Source organism: Leptodactylus fuscus, chromosome 2, assembly GCF_031893055.1.
Source record: "Leptodactylus fuscus isolate aLepFus1 chromosome 2, aLepFus1.hap2, whole genome shotgun sequence".
NCBI classification, from domain to species: Eukaryota; Metazoa; Chordata; class Amphibia; order Anura; family Leptodactylidae; genus Leptodactylus; species Leptodactylus fuscus.
Window position 1 is genome coordinate 265,939,504 of NC_134266.1, and position 24,263 is coordinate 265,963,766.

Here is a 24,263-nt window from a genome sequence, read left to right on the forward strand (position 1 = left end):
GGCAACTCCATAGACTAAGGGATACCTTACAGATCGGTGGGGTTTCAACTACTCAAAGTCCCACTCTATAGGAGAACAGGGAAGTTTAGTCCCCTGTTCTAAATAAAGTGGTGGTCAGACTGGGGCACACACCTCTCCATTCATTGTAGTGGGACCACCAAAGTACAGTGCTCCCACTGGCCCTCCATTCAGAATAGGGGCAATAGGGGGATATCTTTATTTACAAGGAAAACCCCTTCAAGGATTCAACTAATTTGCTAATATGCAGTGTATTTCCCTTTTTGGCCTTTATAGGGTGTCTTTTTTTTTATTTTTGGTGATTTTATAAAACTAAACATTTCATTTATAATACCGTATTATCAGAGATTTAAAGATGGGCGAACCTCTCAAGATTCATTTAGTTTCAGGTTTGTGTGGCTCAGGTCCAACGTTTGTTTCGGATTGAACAAGAGTGGTACAAAGTACACCTTAAAATGGCTTAGAACACAGTGTGTAATAGTGTCAGGGCTCCAAGGAACCTATCTATAATACATAGTGTATGACACTGTCAGGGCTCCTAGGAACCTATCTATAATACATAGTGTATAACACTGTCAGGGCTCCTAGGAACCTATCTATAATACATAGTGTATGACACTGTCAGGACTCCTAGGAACCTATCTATAAAACAGTGTATGACACTGTCAGGGCTCCTAGGAACCTATCTATAATACATAGTGTATAACACTGTCAGGACTCCTAGGAACCTATCTATAAAACAGTGTATGACACTGTCAGGGCTCCTAGGAACCTATCTATAATACATAGTGTATAACACTGTCAGGGCTCCAAGGAACCTATCTATAATACATAGTGTATAACACTGTCAGGGCTCCAAGGAACCTATCTATAATACATAGTGTATGACACTGTCAGGACTCCTAGGAACCTATCTATAAAACAGTGTATGACACTGTCAGGGCTCCTAGGAACCTATCTATAATACATAGTGTATAACACTGTCAGGGCTCCTAGGAACCTATCTATAATACATAGTGTATGACACTGTCAGGACTCCTAGGAACCTATCTATAAAACAGTGTATTACACTGTCAGGGCTCCTAGGAACCTATCTATAATACATAGTGTATGACACTGTCAGGACTCCTAGGAACCTATCTATAAAACATAGTGTATAACACTGTCAGGGCTCCTAGGAACCTATCTATAAAACAGTGTATGACACTGTCAGGGCTCCTAGGAACCTATCTATAAAACATAGTGTATGACACTGTCAGGGCTCCTAGGAACCTATCTATAATACATAGTGTATGACACTGTCAGGGCTCCTAGGAACCTATCTATAAAACAGTGTATAACACAGTCAGGGCTCCTAGGAACCTATCTATAATACATAGTGTATGACACTGTCAGGACTCCTAGGAACCTATCTATAAAACATAGTGTATAACACTGTCAGGGCTCCTAGGAACCTATCTATAAAACAGTGTATGACACTGTCAGGGCTCCTAGGAACCTATCTATAAAACATAGTGTATGACACTGTCAGGGCTCCTAGGAACCTATCTATAATACATAGTGTATGACACTGTCAGGGCTCCTAGGAACCTATCTATAAAACAGTGTATAACACTGTCAGGGCTCCAAGGAACCTATCTATAAAACATAGTGTAGAACACTGTCAGGGCTCCTAGGAACCTATCTATAAAACATAGTGTATAACACTGTCAGGGCTCCTAGGAACCTATCTATAATACATAGTGTATGACACTGTCAGGACTCCTAGGAACCTATCTATAAAACATAGTGTATAACACTGTCAGGGCTCCTAGGAACCTATCTATAAAACATAGTGTATAACACTGTCAGGGCTCCTAGGAACCTATCTATAATACATAGTGTATAACACTGTCAGGGCTCCTAGGAACCTATCTATAAAACAGTGTATGACACTGTCAGGGCTCCTAGGAACCTATCTATAAAACATAGTGTATAACACTGTCAGGGCTCCTAGGAACCTATCTATAAAACATAGTGTATAACACTGTCAGGGCTCCTAGGAGCCTATCTATAATACATAGTGTATAACACTGTCAGGGCTCCTGGGAACCTATCTATAAAACATAGTGTATAACACTGTCAGGGCTCCTAGGAACCTATCTATAAAACATAGTGTATGACACTGTCAGGGCTCCTAGGAACCTATCTATAAAACATAGTGTATGACACTGTCAGGGCTCCTAGGAACCTATCTATAAAACATAGTGTATAACACTGTCAGGGCTCCTAGGAACCTAACTATAAAGCATAGTGGCCATTCTGAAATGTATATACGTTCTGTAATGTTCTGTGGTACATCACTATATTCAACCTTCATTTACTACTAGGATTTACTAGTAGATCCAGGCCTAGACATATTGGTAACAATACAGCAATATTGATTCACTGCGAGTTTTCAGAAAAGCATAAAATTTCTATGACAAATAACTTGTAAGTGCAGGACTAAGCCCAGGCCAGTACAAATTTTACATGGAAACTATCCACTAAGGATATGATTTATAGACATAATCTCCTTCCAGCGCCAGAAGCCTTATGACTTCTTGGAAAGTTCTTGAGATTAACGTGAAGCTGCTTCTAAATCTTCAACAATTTCTTTGTTACACTTAAGTCGTGGAAATTGTAGACCTATAATAAAGCAGTAAACCTTAAGACATTGCCGGCAATGTTATTAGTAACCCAAATAATACATTCACCAGGCATGTTCTAGCTGTAGAGAGTGGAAATGTTGTAGCACGTTGTATGGATTGATGGGAGAACAGAGGCCACTTTGGTCTCCTAGGCCAGAATGGAGCATCGTGAGCTACAGACCCAACCACTCTTACCTTTATTCGAATTTGGTTAGGCACTCACAACGAAATTTCGATTGGATATTGCGACGCACTAGTAAAATTCTTGGCAGGCTGCAATGCAAATCACAACCACTGGGGGCAGTATTCCCAGGACTGAGTGGTGGGCCAGCCCGACACTGGATCCAGAAGAAAGCGCCATGTTGTTAAATTTATCAACTCTATTTTCATACACCCTATTAGGGAATTCCAAGGTAATAGATGGGAGTTCGATGTCCACATCCTATGATTAAAATGGTTATTGTGTAATACCAAATTTCCCCTAGAGAGGCACTGTAGGGAAACTGAGCACTTACTAATAGGATTCCCTAAAGAGTACAGCTGATCACTGGAGGACCCATTAAGTCTTCTAATAGGAAGAACCTTCAAAATGCAGATGAAAGCGAGAACAGGCAAAATCCAAGATCCTTTTTAATCCATTGGGGATCCATTAGGTATATCGCCACTGCTCCAGCACGGAAGGATGGCAAGAGAGAACTTTTAAGACTCGACCCTGCCATGCCTGGTCCATCAATCATGTTGAAGATGGTACGACTGGATGGTAATGCTGTGACTAAGGATGTGGACCCATCTATAAAGTGACATTTCTTATAACAGTAGTCAAAAAAGTCATTAAATTCTTAAAGGGGTTATCCAGGATTAGAAAACATGGCTGCTCTGCTTTTCTCAAGAAGTGACATCACATCCGTTAGTCACATGACCATGCTGATGTTCAGTCCCATTCAGAGCTGCAGCATAGTCATGTGACCAAGAAATGTGATGTCACTTCCTGCGAAGAACAGAGCAGCCATGTTTTCTAATCCTGGAAAATCCCTTTAAAGGTATCCTATCAGTCAGACACAATTTTTTCTAGGTACCACGTCGGAATAGCCTTCGTCTCCTACCTTTCGTTGTCTTCTCCACGCTGCCATTCGCCTACAATCCTGGTTCTTGTCGGTATGTAAATTAGCTCTCTCGCAGCACTTGGGGCGGGCCCCAGTGCTCAAACAGTATAGCACAGTATTGTAAGCGGCCATTTTCTTGTGGCCTATGGGCATGCGTACTCTGCTCTGCCCAAGGCCCGAGGCCTAGAAGTTGCAAGCCACTGCCGGAAGAAGAGGAGGAAGATGACACTGCTGACGAAGATGAAGGCAGCGCTGGAGAGAGTTCTCTCGCAGCACTGGGGACGCCCCCAGTGCTGTTTGAGCGCTGAGGCCCGCCCCCAGTGCTGCGAGAGAGCTAATTTACATACCGACAAGAGCCGGGATTGTAGGTGAACGGTGGTGCGGAGAAGACGACGAAAGGTAGGAGAAGAATAGCCTTTCTTAAGGCTATTCCGACGTGGTACCTAGAAAAAAATTGTGTCTGATTGATAGGATCCCTTTAAGCAGAGCTGCTACTCCGTACTGAATATGTTATATATATATTCTACAGTGTATATACGACATGCAGTGACGACATCAGCAGACATATACATCACGTCTACCTACTTTAGTGCTGAAAAGGCGAATCCTTGGAGTCCATCTTTGCACCTGTAATAAAAACCGTAAGAATTGAGCAAAATTTCCAGACCATGTATAGTATACACAATGTATATACAATACACGTATGTATATATAATGAAATAAACATATATAGTGAACTAGAATACTAAGGTCACATTGTACTATACATTATGCCATCAATTTCGAGGGCACAAATGCCCATTGTTATGCCATGTCGTACTCCCCAACAAACACCGTTATATGTTACTCTTATATTATTGCAAAAGTTTTCCAGAGCAATTACATGCCGTGTGTGTACAAGACTCAAGCTGCTAGTAAGCTTTAGGCTTAAAGGGGTTATCCAGTTATGGACACTTATCCCGTCCTGGCCTAAAACTGTTATTCTTAGCAATCCCTTTAATACCTTGCAGGCAAAATTTCTTGTCGCTCCACCGACAAGTCAAGGCCATGACATGACTCAGTACAAGGCCTTACAATGCTATGCATGATATACTATGAGAGGTACTGACCCAGCTTGAGGAGATCCAGCAAGTAGAGCAATGCTCCCTGGGAAGGTATGCAAATTAGGTGCCAGAAACCCCTGAAAGAGCAAGCGAATCTCCCGGGCACTGGTGTAGCAGTCACTTTTTAGGTGACTTGGGCACTTTATGTGTTGGTCATATCCGAAAAGGGGGCATGGTCAACACGTCGCAAGACAGGGGGGTTGCGAGAGTCAAAAGGGGTCATGGAACTGTCCAGAAAGGACATAACCCTGCCCATAGGGGGTGTAGTTTTGTCCAAAAGCTCAATGGCCCACTGCCACAAAAGTAGACACCCGTATTATAAATGGTTATGGTAAGTGAGGGCCCTGTTGCTCTTTCTTCACAACTTTTCGTTTGGACCATTTACATTTCTTCTTGCTTGTGGACAACACGAAGGAAGGAAGTCCAATAGCAAAGTCTACAACATAAAAATGAAAAATACACCCGCAACTGCGTCTAACATGAAGAGTAAAGCAACGTTGCATCTCCATAGTAAGAGACTACAATCCATTTGTAGTCTGATCTTGCATTACAAGTTTTCCTTATAGTAGGTGATAAGATGGCTGGATCAGACGACACAGAGTTTCCTTGTAGGAAATTGAATTTGACACAGAATCCGCCACAAATTCCACCTGAAATCCGCCTCCTGTTCATTTCGATGAGAGACAGTAGCGGATTTTTTACCCTCTTTAGTGGCCCTACACAGTATATTGCCTTCTTATTGGACCCCATATAGTTTGCTCCGTTCCTTTACCGGCTCCCCACATAATAACTTTGGATTGCTACCCAATGGATTACTCCAGAGGGTAATGGCCTCTATTGACTTACCGATCCCCGCTCATGACCACCTCAGGCTCCGCTTCCCTTTCAGTCTCCAGGAGGTCTCGTCCATCACGTGACCGATGTTCTGAGGCTGCTCAGAGTCAGCAACATCATGTGGGGAAGTGGAGGCAGAGGCGGCCATTATCAGAAGTGGGGAACGATAACTAAATAGCAGCCCCCTAGTGATGCCGGCCCCATAGTAGCCGCTATGACTACTATGGTTGGTAGTGCTGTGACTGGTTCCGGGAACTGCTAGGAACCCAAATCAGGGCGAGGAGGACATATTCCTCTTGTAACTGGGGCTAATGTATCAGTAAGGCCGGGTTCACACGGGGATTTTTTGGTCCGGATTTTGACGTGGAATCCGCCTCAGAAAACCGCCTCCCATTGACTTGAATGGGAGCTGTTCACTTCCTTTTTCCGCGAGCTGTCCTTTATTGCCACGACTGAACCATTCATTTGGGTCTAATCCGTAGCGGAACGTCACGACTGTTTGGAATGCCGCGACAGTCGCGCTAGCCGAGGGAGGCATTTTTTGGACCAGATTCTGAGTCAAAAAACTCTGTGTGAATCCAGCCTTACAGGGAAAATTAGCAAAAAAAAAAAAAAAGGTGTCTTAATGTTATAATCTTATGGGGGCATAGTGAGTAAAAAAAAAACAAAAAAACAAAACTAAATAAATAAATATATAAATTAAATAAAAAATGTAATTACCAAACCCACATCACACAAGGCTACATGTCACCGAGGTGAACATTGATGAAACAGAGAGGGAACGCTATTTAAAAAAAATATTTTTGTATTATATATATTAAAAAAAATTGAATAATTTGAAAAACAGACATTTCCCCTCCATTGTTTTTATTTTTATACTTTACTAGCTGGTACCCGCGACTTGGTCTGCGGTGATTGTAGCAGTGGGTATATACAGGCGCGGGTAAGGTTTTCGTACTGTGTATAAGGTCTGGGATATGAAATGTAACTTTGTATCTTGTTGTTGCTATAATTCGGAGAATACGTGAGACTTTTGTGTTGCAGTTACTTTGTATTTGAGCTGCTATATATACGGTGTTGGTATAAACTTTACATAGTGACTTTGGGACAGAAGTATTTGAAGTTAACCCTTTCCCGCCGATGGCATTTTTTGATTTTCGTTTTTGACTCCCCTCCTTCTAAACCCCATAACTTTTTTATTTCTCCGCTCTCAGAGCCATATGAGGTCTTAATTTTTCCTGGGACAAATTTTTCTTCATGATGCCGCCATTATTTATTCTATATAATGTACTGGGAAGCAGGGAAAAAATTCTGAATGGGGTGGATTTGAAGAAAAAATGCATTTCTGCGACTTTCTTACGGGCTTTGGTTTTACGGCATTCATTGTGCAACCAAAATGACATGTCCCCTGTATTCTGTTTTTCGTTACGATTCCGGGGATACCAAATTTATATGGTTTTAGTTACATTTTGACCCCTTAAAAAAATCCCAAACTGTGTTAAAAAATTATTTTTTGAAAAGTCGCCATATTCGGACAGCCGTAACTTTTTTATACGTGCGTGTACGGGGATGCATAGGGCGTCTTTTTTTGCGGGACCGGGTGTACTTCGTAGTTCTACCATTTTCGGGAAATGTTATTGCTTTGATCACTTTTTATTCAATTTTTTATCAGAATCAAAACAGTGAAAAAATGGTGGTTTGGCACTTTTGACCATTTTTCCGGCTACGGCGTTTACCGAACAGGAAAAATATTTGTATAGCTTTGTAGAGCGGGCGATTTCGGACGCGGGGATACCTAACATGTATGTGTTTCACAGTTTTTAACTACTTTTATATGTGTTCTAGGGAAAGGGGGGTGATTTGACTTTTTAATCCTTTTTATATTTTTTTTTAATTTTTTTTACTTTTTGTAAACTTTTTTTTTTGCATTTATTAGACCGCCTAGGGGTATTGACATGGGTGGGCGGTGTCGCGGATTGTCAGAGCGGTGGGGGTCGGCAAACATGGCTGCTCCGAAGCGTTAAAGAGAGCCTCCTGGAGTATCGTTAAGGGGAGGGGCAAAGTGGTAAAGTATATGTATATGTGATTGTGTGGGGTTAGGGGCGAGGCTGTAGAGGGCAATAGGAATTTTGTGGCTTGCTATGGTCCAAAGTGTGTGAGATTGCAGAGATGGTGGTGTGAGTTTGGGTTTTGTGGGGGTCCTGGCACAAACGTATGTGCGCTATTGTGACAAAAAGTAGCCTATTGCGCAATCGGGTGTATTAACTATGTTTGTGGAAACTTTCAGCCAAATCGGTGGAGCGGTTTTTCCGTGATTGAGGAACAAACATCCGAACATCCAAACTCACAAACCCACAAACTTTCACATTTATAATATTAATAGGATTCCAGATATGAAAAAAAAATGCAAAGGAGATAAAAATAAGGCCCTATGTATCACTCGCCCCCTCCGAAAAAACAAAAAGCAAAACTGGAATAATGTGAAAACCAGACATTTCCCCTCTATTTTTTTCAACTTTATTCCTGGATATAAAAAAAATAAAAATTCGATAAAAAACAAACATTATTTGAATAACCTCAATTAGCCCTCAAAACCAGAAAAACCATAAATGTGTCCGGTCATGAAGTAGTTAAGGATAGCCCCCCCCCCCCCCATGTAGCGCAGTATTCAACCGTATCTATACTATAGAGAACCTATAGAATTCTGATCGTCCTGCAACACCCGACTGCACCATTAGATGTCCCCAGACACCGCGCGCCTAGCTGCCATTTTTAACCCCCGCCATTCCTCCCGGCCGGGGCTCTACAGGCAACGGGTTCATTTTACAAGAAACTGGAGCTAAAGAACAGTAAAATGTGAACACCTTTTTTATACTTTGCTCGTGCCTGTCTGGATCGGGGTCACGCTGGGTCTGCGCTCATTCACACAGGGCTCAGATTTCTAACCTGCCCACAAGTGTTGTTAACACTAGTCTTGCTCTATTTTTACGGTCTCCGATTTCAGAAACGTTGGCGGCTCTGACCCTGGAAATACGTATAGTCAGACTTCTCGTCTCACTGTGACTTCCCTTTCTGCGTGTGCGTTTCCGCTTCATCTCAGTAACTCATCACCTCGTGGTTAGTCGGTGGCCACTTTTTTACCTAATATTCTGTAGGTTTTCCCAAAATTGACGCATTCGTATATATCTCACTTCTATTCTATATCAGAACCTAAGGGGTTAATCTCCAGGCACTTTGCTCCTTACTGCCCCTAGTGGCCAACTATGCATCCAGACCCATAGGCAAGTCTATAAAGTTGGCTGGAGTGAACGGCGCCAAATTGATTAAAAAAATTTGCCACCAAAAATCCAAATGCTAAATTTTTGTCTAAGACTAAGGGCCCACGTAGCAAAACGCAGCTAAAAAATGATTTTTTTTCTCCATTGTTGCTTACTTTTTCCTTCCCCTATTAAATGTATAGGGAAATCCCTTGTGATTCCGCAACGTAGGGCCTTGGCCTAAAATTTGTAGGCCATGCGAACCCATCCAGTAAACCATACCCAATCTTCACGCCAATTTCCAATTTTGGCAAGAGAAGGGAAAAAATTCACATATTTTGTGCAACATCATGATTTGCAAGAATTTTTTTACACAATTTACACCAAACACTGCCACAGCCTACAATGAAAGTGGACCTATGAGTACGGATCCACTTAGTCATCCTAAATCCAGCTAGAAGGGCGCATCATGTGTCCAAAGTGTTGGGTGTGATGGATGGCGGCATGAAAGATTATTGGAAAATACATCATATGAAGTAGGAGTAGTCTGTAGCAATAAATCCCTTTAAGGAGGACCTTTCACCACCTGAAGACCCCTTTGCATCCTTCAGTAAGCGCTGTTCCTCTTATTCCAACACAGTTGGAATTTTTTCTCAGGCCCCCACCATTCCTGAGTAATTGGCGCTCCTAGTTTCAGCACCCAGGATCTCTAATGTCAGATGGGCGGTCCCGAGCAGTCTGCTGGACTGAGCTTTGCGAGAGAAGACCGCCCATTTGACATTAGAGAGGCTGGTTGCAGAAATGAACATCGATTGCTCAGGAATGGTGGGGGTTAAAGAAAAAATTTCAACTGCAACAGAACTCACAAAGAAGCAGCCATTTAACTACCCACTGGGGTGGTAAAAGATCCTCTTTACCACTACAGTTCCTCCCATCCTATGTTTTTACGACTCCTCCCATCCTATGTTTTTACGACTCCTCCCAGCCTATGTTTTTATGACTCCTCCCATCCTATGGAGACTGTCCCTATAAACATGGGTTTGTCTACAGATCCCATCAAACCAGAGACCACCTCCAGCTAAGACACATTAACATTTAAGTTCCTTACCTAGTGCTTCAGCTTTCTTGAGGGAAATTCCCATTATTGCCACAATTTTCATTGTAACAAAATTGTAAAATTAAGTAATTAAGTAATCGTTTAGTTGTCACGGCCCCGCCTTGTAACTTTTTTAAATTTATTTTCCATGAATTAGGGCATTAGAAATTTGGCAATTTTTGGATCTGAAGTTTTGGTTTTTTTTTTTTGCAAATTTGGACATAGCCTTTAAAGGGATCCTATCATTGGATACCCTTTTTTTTCCCCTCCCTAACACGTAGGAATAGCCTTAAGAAAGGCTATTCTTCTCCTACCTTTAGATGTCTTCTCCATGCCGCCGTTCGGTAGAAATCCAGATTTTCTTTGTATGCAAATGAGTTCTCTTGCAGCACTGGGGGTGGTCCTCAGCGCTCAAACAGCACTGGAGGCGTGCCCAATGCTGCGAGAGAACTTTCCAGTGATGCCTCCATCTTCTTCTGGAAAGCCCTCTCCTTGTGTCTTCTTCTGTCATGGGTTTCAATCTTCTAGGCCTTGCGCAGAGCCAACTGTGCATGCTCGGGCCACAAGAAAATGGTCGCTTACACAGTAAGCTGGTCTAAGAGGACATTTTCTTGTGGCTGCTTACCCAGTAAGCTAATGTAAGCGGCCATTTTCTTGTGGCCCGAGCATGCGCAGTCGGAGAGTTCTCTCGCAGCATTGGGGACGCCCTCAGTGCTGTTTGAGCACTGGGGACCGCCCCCAGTGCTGCGAGATAACACATTTGCATACCAAAGAAAACCCAGATTTCTACCGAACGGCAGCGCGGAGAGGACATCTAAAGGTAGGAGAAGCCTTTCCTACGTGTTAGGGAGAAAAAAACGGTATACAATGATCGGATCCCTTTAAGTATCAATACCTACATGCCTGACAACTTCTAAACTTTCATATGTGTTTGATGCAGGAAAAAAATAGATTGTAAGCTTCATGTCCCAGGGACCAAGTGATTAAGTTATCATTTGTAAGACCCAACTTTTTCAGCAATACAACACAGCTCGACAAAAGTAGGCGGGGCCGTGACAACAAACCTGCAAACTGAAGCCATAAGCCTTGTCGGTGGATTACTCGAGGAAATTGTGAATTTACGAGCCAGTATATTGAGACATTCAATCTGAAGACGGCCGTGAGTCGTACATCAGGGCTATTTGGCCACGGTTTAATCCGCGGCCGTCGTGGGACGTTTACGGGCGGGCAGTAAAGCAGATTGGGAATAAAAATAGAGTTAGTGTACAAATTCATGACAGTGGGAGGGGAAGGAAACGTGACACTTACATCCAGGAGATCTACATGTTCAGCAAAGTCGTCTCCTCTTATAACAATCACATGTCCCGGAGCGGGGCCGTTTCCCAAACTGTTTCGAACACATGTTGGGATTGTGTATTTTTTCGAGGCATTAACCAATTCCATAAGTTCAATAAATTCCTGTGCCGTGTGTTTACCATGTAATGGGTTCAAGCTGCGAGCCGCTGAAACTATGTAGATGTATACTTATTACACAATGGCCTGGTTTGTTTTATTGCCGACATCTGAGTAATCTAGAACGCGTGAGCTCATGGTTTCTGGGGCTATTTTTTTCTCCCCCTGGAGGAATCAGGTGCCACAAAATTTTGTCACTTTCTCCTAAAAATTCCTAGTCGTTTTTAGCCAGTTTATTAAAAAAAATTCTAGGATTCACCCACGCAGGAGATGACAATGTATAGGTAACTCATACAGTCTGTCCTGCACTGAGCTGTGACACTAGTATCATGATACAGTGCTCCAATGCTACCACCATACAAGGCTCCAATACTACCCTCATACAGTGCTCCAATACTACCACCATGCAGTGTTCCAATAATAACAGCATACAGTGCTCCAATACTACCACCCAACAAGGCTCGAATAAAATCCAGCATACAGTGCTCCAATACTACCAGCATACAGTGCTCCAATACTACCATCCAACAAGGCTCTAATTATACCATCATACAGTGCTCCAATACTATCACCGTACAAGTCTCCAATACTACCACTATACAAGGCTCCAATACTATCCCCATACAGTGCTCCAATAATACCACCATGCAGTGTTCCAATAATACCAGCATATAGTGCTCCAATACTACCAGCATACAGTGCTCCAATACTACCATCCAACAAGGCTCTAATAATACTATCATACAGTGCTCCAATACTATCACCGTACAAGTCTCCAATACTACCAACATATAAGGCTCCAGTACAACCACCATACAAGGCTCCAATATTACCAACATATAAGGCTCCAGTACAACCACCATACAAGGCTCCAATATTACCAACATATAAGGCTCCAGTACAACCACCATACAAGGCTCCAATATTACCAACATATAAGGCTCCATTACAACCACCATACAAGGCTCCAATATTACCAACATATAAGGCTCCAGTACAACCACCATACAAGGCTCCAATATTACCAACATATAAGGCGCCAGTACAACCACCATACAAGGCTCCAATACTACCAACATATAAGGCTCCAGTACAACCACCATACAAGGCTCCAATATTACCAGCATATAAGGCTCCAGTACAACCACCATACAAGGCTCCAATATTACCAACATATAAGGCTCCAGTACAACCACCATACAAGGCTCCAATATTACCAACATATAAGGCTCCAGTACAACCACCATACAAGGCTCCAATATTACCACCATACAGTGCTCCAATACTATCACCGTACAAGGCTCCAATACTACCATCATACAAGGCTTCTGTAATATGACCATACAGTGTTCCAATAATACCATCATGCATAGTTCCAATAATACCATCCTCCAAAGATCTTATAATATCGCTAAGCAGTGCTCCAACACTACCACCATACATTGTTCCAAAAACACCACCATACAAGCCTCCAATAATACAATTAAACAGTGTTCTGATACTACCAAAATACATTCCAATACTACCTACATAAAAAACACAAATACTACCACTATACAGTGTTCCAACAATAGTAATACCACCATACAGAGATCCAATAATACTACCATAGAGTGTTCCGACACTACCACCATATGTGCTCAAAAACTACTACCATATAGTGCTCAAATAATACCACCATGCAAAGTTCAAGTAATACCACCATACAGAGCTCAAATACTACCACTATATAGTGTTCCAAAAATACCACAATACAGTGATCTAATACTAGCACCATACAGTGCTGAAATACTACTATCATACAGTGCCCAATAATACCACCATACAGAGCTCAAATACTACAACCGTACAGTGTTCCAATAATTCCACCATATAGAGTTCAAATAGTACCGCCATACAGAGCCCAATAGTACACCCATATAGAGGTCAAATTCTACTACTGCACAGTGTACAGAACAATAATACATTCAATTTAACAAGACCCAACATATTAAGCACATCACATTACAAATAACAGTAATAATACCGCTATACAGCGCTCTTAGGCCCGTCTGACTGTAAGTGGCACGCGGTAAGTCAGAGGACCCTGTTAAGAGAATTTGCGTTAGGGCCCTGGATATTAGATTACGCTTCCCAGCTGGTGAATGTCCACAATATGGAAGAGATCATTCTTCATTCTACCACGTGCCAAAGTGTGAAACCATGACAAGCTTTAAAGCGCGTCCAGAACGAATAAGTTAGCGCGTGTGTAGAGGGAGGGCGGCGTGTATGTAACAAGCAGACAATGGTGTTCTGCGTGTACGGCAGCTCCATAAATCATTGACTCCGGGCCTGGCAGCCGGACAGTCTTCAAGGCTTAATTAGTATCGAGAATTAGACGGCGAAACGCGCGGCCAGATGAGAATCAAAGTGTGTTCTCAATAATGAGGTAATCCGGCAGACAGGAAAAGCGTGAGGTCATAAAAGCGCTTAATAGAGGCTGTAATGTAATAATAAACTATTTAATAGGCAGATTGGTCAGCGACTGTACCGTATACCTGCACAGCTCGCTATATACCTGCAGGCTCTGCTCATGACTGCGCATATTCATTCAGAGTGGAAGGAGTAATTACAAAGTGGTTACAGATGTAGCAGAGCTGAGGCGGTATTTCAACAAGTCACTTCATATCTGTGCACTGCCGGTAAATTTATCATCTTAAAGGGATTCGGCCACCGAAACATGTGTTAATCCAGCCCCACGGATAGATAGGTTAGGGTCCCCTGAATCAAACAGTGCTTTCCCCTTGCGAATCGCTGCCTCCGTTGCGGAGATATCGCTGTTTTGTCAATATGTAAATGAGCTCTTCCAGTAATGGCCGCTCCCTTGTTGCTCTTCGCGTCTTGATAAAAATGACCGTATCTCAACAATGGGGTCACCGATTCACAAGGGGGAAGCACTATATGATTCAGGGGACCCAAACCTATCTGTCTGCGGGGCTCAGTTGATATGCTGGCAGAGTCCCTTTAAGAGTTAATTGACCTTCTAAGTGATGATCCCCAGTGCAGCAACAAGCAGTCGAATGGACAACTGCCAAAACCGTGCCAAAAATACAATGAGGAATATTTATGAAGACTGGCATTTTCCACGCCACTCTTCATATCCCCTGCTCTAGTAGATGGTGATGTTTGTCGTTCGGGTAATTTTGAGGGAGGAAACATTCATAATTGTGGTGGGGCCGCACTCCATGACCCTTGCCATGCCACCAAACAGGAAAGTAGAAAAGCAAAAAAGAGTTGCATAGAGAGTAGCTGTGACTTTGCCCGGTGTGTGCAGCCCCCAAGACTCCAGGGAGCAAGGGGACATTGTGGGGTAAGATATTCATGCCCTGCTACTACACAGCTTTGGGCAAGAGACACCAAAACATTGCAAGCAGATAAGAAAACCTCCCCAACATTACAACAGAACTCACATTTGGTCCTGGGGTGGCATAAAACAGCACCAAGACGGGAGCCTCTGCTTTGGAATTTTTGCAGTGATGATCTGTTTACCGTATTTCCTTGACCTGTAACTACCAAGTCTGTTAAAAAGTCTATAAATTTTAACAAACCTGGAAGATCTAGTGGTCAGAGACCAAAGAGACACCTTAAAAAAGTAATCATTGATTTCAATGGCGCATAGTGATCCATTATTGAAATTGAATGTCCAAGCCTAGGGTGGAACATAAACCATCGGAAGGAGTTTGCATGACACTGGGCTACGAGCCAGATGTCCGGCTACAGGTGATCTATTGACCTCACGCTTCATGACCTCAAGGTGCACATCAAGACGCCACTGGAGGCTAGAATGGAGGTCTATCTTCTTCCAATTCTAGACAGTAATAGCCAGGGATTTGACTGGAGACTATGTGAGCAAGGACACATCATAGTGATATAAGGATTATGGTGTGGGGCACATAATGTTTGGTGTCTTGACTCCTCTGGTGGTGGAACCATTGGTGCGGCCATTTCTCCAAAGAGTCCCAGGAGCCATTTTTCAACAGGACAGCACCAGGCCACATGTTGCATGGCCTAAATGTGTAACCATGGCCTGCGATGTCTCCCATAAGGTCTCCAATGTTGAGCCGTGTATGTTCTATACACCCCTGCCAGATATACTTTAGAAATCTTTTTGAAGATCTCCAGATAAATAAGATCCTGGTACAAAAATGTGTTTCCAGTTCAGATTTCCAATTTGACCCAGTGGGACTATAATGTTGCTCCTCAAACAAATCGTTCCGTGTCCATGAAGTGTCTTCTTGCTACAGAAGACTGTAACCAAAATGGGTTGCTGGTCACCAAATGAGGCCAACAAGTCACCGTGCCTTAGACTAGACCATGGACAACGGAATTTTTGGCCAAGGAAAGCCTAACGATAGATTAAAGATGGATGAGTTGATTTGTTCCAAACCAGGTTCGACCCAAATATTCCGAATTTTGGATTGTCGCGAACTTGGAACGGAGCCACTCAAATCTTGGGAGCTAGGAGCCACCTTGGACCCTGAAATGGTTTAGTGAATTCCGAAACTCAGCACCCTCTCCGCTTTGCACGCCGTCCCGCCTGTAAATCATGGCCAGACATCATGTATGCAAGTTCCTGGCAGTTCCATCTAAATATAACCTCTGAGTCGTCTAAGTACACGCACCACCAATGTGTGAAGTTTGCGCTGGTGTGGTACTTGTCAATATTGGAGTGTTTTGACACAAGTGATAGTCGGCTGCTAATGGTTAATGTCTCCCTCACATCCCATACATCAGCGGCTTAGCTGTTTGTGATGGCCCTCCACCTCTGCCGGGTACGAGATGTACTTTTTGGACAATCCGAGTACTTGAAGAAGCTGGACCTTACGCCATCGGATCAAGCGGTGGATTTATGGTGGATGTACATGGAAAGGTGTGGTTACATTGTATCCCGGCTCCAGGGTTTCATCGCATCGGAGGGTAATGAAATGTATTGCAGTCTGGACGTGTAACATGCGAGATGTCAGGAGGCCCCATCGACGTTATCCAGACCCGCTGAGAGTCTCTTGACATTGATAACACTTTTAAAGCCAAGGAATATTAGGCCTGGCAGGGGGAGCCATAAATGAGATAGTAGGAGGGAGCCCGTTATGGCCACAGCTCCATGGCCGCTCTTCTGCCTTGTAATAAACAGTTTACAGATAGGATTCACTCTCTTGTGGATAAAACAAACACCAGACACATTATACAATGCAGAGCAGAAGTTCTCAGGAGGAATGCTCAACAGGGGGCGCTTACTGAGGGAGCAGAGCTGAGATTGTCATTGAATTGTCCATAGACTTTCCTTCACCCAAAGGAAAAATTGAGATTACCAACTCTACTCTGTAGTAATGTAATGTATGTACACAGTGACTGCACCAGCAGAATAGTGAGTGCAGCTCTGGAGTATAATACAGGATAAGTAATGTAATGTATGTACACAGTGACTGTACCAGCAGAATAGTGAGTGCAGCTCTGTAGTATAATACAGGATAAGTAATGTAATGTATGTACACAGTGACTGCACCAGCAGAATAGTGAGCGCAGCTCTGGAGTATAATACAGGATGTAACTCAGGATCAGTACAGGATAAGTAATGTAATGTATGTACACAGTGACTGCACCAGCAGAATAGTGAGCGCAGCTCTGGAGTATAATACAGGATATAACTCAGGATCAGTACAGGATAAGTAATGTAATGTATGTACACAGTGACTGCACCAGCAGAATAGTGAGTGCAGCTCTGGAGTATAATACAGGATAAGTAATGTAATGTATGTACACAGTGACTGTACCAGCAGAATAGTGAGTGCAGCTCTGGAGTATAATACAGGATAAGTAATGTAATGTATGTACACAGTGACTGTACCAGCAGAATAGTGAGCGCAGGTCTGGAGTATAATACAGGATAAGTAATGTAATGTATGTACACAGTGACTGCACCAGCAGAATAGTGAGCGCAGCTCTGGAGTATAATACAGGATAAGTAATGTAATGTATGTACACAGTGACTGCACCAGCAGAATAGTGAGCGCAGCTCTGGAGTATAATACAGGATAAGTAATGTAATGTATGTACACAGTGACTGCACCAGCAGAATAGTGAGCGCAGCTCTGGAGTATAATACAGGATAAGTAATGTAATGTATGTACACAGTGACTGTACCAGCAGAATAGTGAGCGCAGCTCTGGAGTATAATACAGGATAAGTAATGTAATGTATGTACACAGTGACTGTACCAGCAGAATAGTGAGCGCAGCTCTGGAGTATAATACAGGATAAGTAATGTAATGTATGTACGCAGTGACTGTACCAGCAGAATAGTGAGCGCAGCTCTGGAGTATAATACAGGATAAGTAATGTAATGTATGTACACAGTGACTGTACCAGCAGAATAGTGAGCGCAGCTCTGGAGTATAATACAGGATGTAACTCAGGATCAGTACAGGATAAGTAAAAAAAATAAAAACCTGGGTCCTCAGGAGGCCGCCATCAATTCCTGTAGCTAAGAGTGAATTCAAAAACCTTTTTCGCGAAATCCCAATTGTCGCTCTGCTCGTACTGTATATTATGCTGCTGTGTTTATCATTTACATTTGGTTTTTAAAATTGTTTTAAAATTCTCAAAAAGTTTTTCAAAGTCAATTTAATTTTACTGAAACTTGATTATTTTCTTCTCCCCCTCTTCTTAGTTTGGTCCATAATGTCCACAATGTGACAGTCAGGATATTGCATTTAGATGTAAATATCCGGCTAATGAATTCTGATTTTCTTACTCCTGTCGTTCTATGACAGATACAGCTCAGTTAAATGTCAATTAGCAGTGAAATATGACAACGTGATTTTTCTTTATCGTTGTGGAGACCAGACTGCAATGCACTGGTGAACATCTGTCTCTTAACCCTTCGTATGGAAGAACAAGGACACGATTCATAGCGGGACGGCCGAGTCTTATACATCCCAATTCATCCTATGAATGGTCGTCTTTTTTTCCTGGGCCACATCCAGTCAACCTTCCAACCCCATGCTCGAGTCGAGAGCAAATGGCATTCAGGAAATGGGACAAACGTCTTGTGACAGATGTCGTATGGACTGAGAAGAACAATTCAATTTCATGCCCCGATCGGCAATAGTTGACCCTTTAGAGCATTTTTGAATGCCCTACATACATTAGTAGAACTAATAGAGTCAAATAGAACTGAAACCCACCCAAAGAGTCACCCGTGTGCAAAACATAGTGGAAAGGAGTTGCCATCTCTTAAAGGGATAGTGGGTGTAGAGCCCAAAGATGATGGTGAACTTAGAACTGCACACCCTGGTCCTGGGATGGATTGACTGCACTAATATGCACTACACTTGTTGTAACAAGACTAGGACATAGGCACAGAGGAAATTCACTGTTGTCTTCACAAGCTCTGAGGGCCCACCATGTCATACCATGTATCTCAGTGAACATAAGGGTACTTAGATATATAACCATTCACTTTTGCAATTCGGAGGGTGATTGGTCAACAGTACAGTTTCCAATGCATTTCAGGAGGTAGGCAGATTCATGCTGCATAAAGTCCCGCCCCCGAGGAGCCACTCCATGCAAAAAAAGCAGAAATTGGCATGTCTATTGCTTATATACGTTACTTCAAGGGTTGAAGGAACAATGTGATACTGTGTAGTTCAGCATGCTCTCAGTGCTGCAAAGAAATTACTCACACAGGTCTTACGGTGCATTCACACAATGTCTTTTGGCACGTAATGTGCCACGTAGACGCCGCGGGAGCTTTTGCGGGCCGTATACGCTCCCATTGTTTTCAATGGGACCCGATAACGTATACGCGGCACTATTTTGTGGCTGCCGCAAAATCACGGCCGCAAAATAGCGCTGCGTGTACGGTACCGGCTCCCATTGAAAACAATGGGCACGTATACGGCCCGCAAAAGCTCCCGTGGCGTCTACGTAGCACATTACGTGCCAAAAGACATCGTGTGAATACACCCTTATTGTCAAACTGAAGGACCTATGGTGGTAGGAGAACCTCAAATGATAAAATTCTGGCTGGTAGAAGCGACCACTAGGGGGAGCCTAGAAGCTTATTGCATACTTTTTATTTTTGCGTTTAATGTATCAATAGCATGCAGTGAGATCCTGAGCGCACTCCAGTGGAGGGTGAAGGGAGATGGAGTTTAATCATTTAAAGGGGACTTAAATAATTAAATATCTTTAGGATAGGTCACCATTATCAGATTAGTGGTCTCACCACTGGCACCACCTGGTGGGAGGTAAATAAGTGCTGTACAAGCTAATGAGATATTGCTCATCGGTCACATGGCCGACTTGCAGCTCCATTCCATTCATGTGAACAGACTTGGCTGAAACAATATATAATACAATATATGGCGCTGTACTTGGTAAGGATCACCTGAACAGCTGATCGGATGTTGTATGACATGTCAGGCCGCCACTGACAAGTGTATAAGGATAATAACATTCTAGAGCGCCGCACCCTTCTCCATTACACGGACGTCTGCCCCTATTTATGTCTCTATAGGAAGTCATCATAATGGAAAGAAACACCGATTCCTTCTCTGTCATAGAAGAATTTAAAAATTTCAACAAAGAAGCAGGTAGACTAAGAAAATAAGGGCCATAATCCCGCTAAAACCGGAGGAACCTGGTAGATTAGGTTACTAATGAAACAGCTCAAAGAGAAGCAAAAACATGCAGGATGTATACAGAAGAATATCAACAACCACCCGAGTATAAAAAACACCGATAATAGAAGACTCGTCCTGTCACGGATCTCCTGTGCCAATCATTTATACTGCAATACAGTAAAGGGAACACATAGTGCTATATCTATACATGGACAATATTACATACAACTCTAATCAGACTGCTCTCGTCAATAAGAAGCAGTATTATAGTAGTTATATTCTTGTACATAGGAGTAGTATTATAGTAGTTATATTCTTGTACATAGGAGTAGTATTATAGTAGTTATATTCTTGTACATAGGGCAGTATTATAGTAGTTATATTCTTGTACATAGGGCAGTATTATAGTAGTTATATTCTTGTACATAGGAGGTAGTATTATAGTAGTTATATTCTTGTACATAGGAGTAGTATTATAGTAGTTATATTCTTGTACATAGGAGGTAGTATTATAGTAGTTATATTCTTGTACATAGGAGCAGTATTATAGTAGTTATATTCTTGTACATAGGAGGTAGTATTATAGTAGTTATATTCTTGTACATAGGAGCAGTATTATAGTAGTTATATTCTTGTACATAGGAGCAGTATTATAGTAGTTATATTCTTGTACATAGGGCAGTATTATAGTAGTTATATTCTTGTACATAGGAGCAGTATTATAGTAGTTATATTCTTATACATAGGGGGCAGTATTATAGTAGTTATATTCTTGTACATAGGAGGCAGTATTATAGTAGTTATATTCTTGTACATAGGAGGCAGTATTATAGTAGTTATATTCTTGTACATAGGAGGTAGTATTATAGTAGTTATATTCTTGTACATAGGAAGTAGTATTATAGTAGTTATATTCTTGTACATAGGAGGTAGTATTATAGTAGTTATATTCTTGTACACAGGAGTAGTATTATAGTAGTTATAGTCTTGTACACAGGAGGTAGTATTATAGTAGTTATATTCTTGTACATAGGAGCAGTATTATAGTAGTTATAGTCTTGTACACAGGAGGTAGTATTATAGTAGTTATATTCTTGTACATAGGAGCAGTATTATAGTAGTTATAGTCTTGTACACAGGAGGTAGTATTATAGTAGTTATATTCTTGTACATAGGAGTAGTATTATAGTACTTATATACTTGTACATAGGAGTAGTATTATAGTAGTTATATTCTTGTACATAGGAGTAGTATTATAGTAGTTATATTCTTGTACATAGGAGTAGTATTATAGTAGTTATATTCTTGTACATAGGGGGCAGTATTATAGTAGTTATACTCTTGTACATAGGAGCAGTATTATAGTAGTTATATTCTTGTACATAGGAGTAGTATTATAGTAGTTATATTCTTGTACATAGGAGTAGTATTATAGTACTTATATACTTGTACATAGGAGTAGTATTATAGTAGTTATATTCTTGTACATAGGAGTAGTATTATAGTAGTTATATTCTTGTACATAGGAGTAGTATTATAGTAGTTATATTCTTGTACATAGGGGGCAGTATTATAGTAGTTATACTCTTGTACATAGGAGCAGTATTATAGTAGTTATATTCTTGTACATAGGAGTAGTATTATAGTAGTTATATTCTTGTACATAGGAGCAGTATTATAGTAGTTATATTCTTGTACATAGGTGCACTATTATAGTAGTTATATTCTTGTACATAGGAGTAGTATTATTGTAGGTATATTCTTGTACATAGGAGTAGTATTATAGTAGTTATATTCTTGTACATAGGAGTAGTATTATAGTAGTTATATTCTTGTACATAGGAGTAGTATTATAGTAGTTATATTCTTGTACATAGGAGGTAGTATTATAGTAGTTATATTCTTGTACATAGGAGTAGTATTATAGTAGTTATATTCTTGTACATAGGAGTAGTATTATAGTAGTTATATTCTTGTACATAGGAGGTAGTATTATAGTAGTTATATTCTTGTACATAGGAGTAGTATTATAGTAGTTATATTCTTGTACATAGGAGCAGTATTATAGTAGTTATAGTCTTGTACATAGGAGGTAGTATTATAGTAGTTATATTCTTGTACATAGGAGTAGTATTATAGTAGTTATATTCTTGTACATAGGAGGTAGTATTATAGTAGTTATATTCTTGTACATAGGAGTAGTATTATAGTAGTTATATTCTTGTACATAGTAGTATTATAGTAGTTATATTCTTGTACATAGGAGGTAGTATTATAGTAGTTATATTCTTGTACATAGGAGCAGTATTATAGTAGTTATAGTCTTGTACATAGGAGGTAGTATTATAGTAGTTATATTCTTGTACATAGGAGTAGTATTATAGTAGTTATATTCTTGTACATAGGAGGTAGTATTATAGTAGTTATATTCTTGTACATAGGAGCAGTATTATAGTAGATATATTCTTGTACATAGGAGGTAGTATTATAGTAGTTATATTCTTGTACATAGGAGCAGTATTATAGTAATTATATTCTTATACATAGGGGGCAGTATTATAGTAATTATTCGTCTACTGGATGAATTAAAGCTTTATGCAATTGTGACATATACTGTTGATATTACTTTCTCAGGTGACTGCCCCACATATACGATCCACATTTAGGTTTTGGTTAGTTGTCAGTCCCTTCCCCCACTTACATTGGCAAGTAAATTATTCATCATAAAACATCAATGAGCACCAAGAAGGATCCCCTGCCAGGATAAGTACTGTAGGATATTAAATCTGTGCTCCATACTAAGGAATGACGGGCGCGATAGCGAGTAGAAGAGAAATGTATCTAATAAAGCGTATCTACTATGGAATGTTTATGGCACCGCCGCTCTTACTATTAATTGTCCCTGGAATCGCTTCTCAATTAATTCACAACACATGCACATTCTCCGAAGCTTCTCAGCTGTTAATATGTTGGCACCGCTCGGTGTACAAACCATTTTCCATCAATCGGAGGTCTGTTAGTGAGATCTCTGCCCTAACACAACACCAGTTATACATTTCACATGCCCTTACAAAAATACGGCCGGCCAATGTTTTTATACCATTGTGCTCTTCAGTGTGTGCATGAAAGATTCGCAGATGAGGTATGTAGCAAATTCCTGTCAAGGCAAGTAGCCGAAAATTCACACGCTAACTGGATTAACCTGTGTCAACACAAAAACCTACAGAAACCAAAACACTTCAAGGTAGGATGAGCACAAAACGCAGACTCCATGAAGAATGACAACTATTGTCAATCCAACCCGACGCGGAGAAATGCCTCGTCCTCCCAAAAAGTGTCGAACCACCATGTTGAGCCCTGGCCACATGCCGGCAGTAGAGCGGTGGAATGTGTGCAAGGTGTCACGTTATATGACATAGGAAGTGTGCACAGGCGTGACGAGATGAAAGAGCCATCCGATGAATGTCATCAAATATGGAGTCATCATACGGCGGAGAGGAAAAAGTTGCAATGAGTGGCCGTCACGTTATCGCTCCGCTTAAGGGATGAAAGATGTTTTCCACAAATGAAAAGGCTCGTAAATATTATATCGACAATATGAAACACATTCCCTGACAGGTCGTAAAAAGGAAAGATCTGCCGAGCGAACAATGACCGCCGCTATTATATTATACAAATACCAATAAAGCATGCCGCAATTATAGACATCTTTGTGTGGTTCAGTCGGTGACCGGGAAACTCACTGCATATAGATTCATACAAGGAGTCTATCAACACAACCCCCACCCTTGTTACTTCAAAAAGTTACCCTAACCTAACTATCTGCAGGGCTGGGGTGATATGCTGGTTCTGGTGACACTAACCTATCTATCTGCAGGGCTGGGGTGATATGCTGGGTCTGGTGACAGTAACCTATCTATCTGCAGGGCTGGGGTGATATGCTGGGTCTGGTGACAGTAACCTATCTATCTGCAGGGCTGGGGTGATATGCTGGGTCTGGTGACAGTAACCTATCTATCTGCAGGGCTGGGGTGATATGCTGGTTCTGGTGATACTAACCTATCTATC

At 41.5% G+C, this 24,263-nt stretch overlaps 1 protein-coding gene across 2 annotated transcripts in view; it reads right to left on the reverse strand.

Moving 5' to 3' along the window:
* Positions 1-24,263, reverse strand: part of TMEM135 (transmembrane protein 135) — a 229,310-nt gene that overhangs the window by 18,278 nt on the left and 186,769 nt on the right. For both annotated transcript variants that reach the window (XR_012715121.1, XM_075266218.1), the window contains exon 7: positions 4,376-4,417. Coding sequence is in view for 1 of the 2 variants with exons in the window: in XM_075266218.1 (XP_075122319.1) it covers positions 4,376-4,417 (42 nt within the window). In the remaining variant the exon portion in view is untranslated. The remainder of the gene's footprint in view (positions 1-4,375; positions 4,418-24,263) is intronic.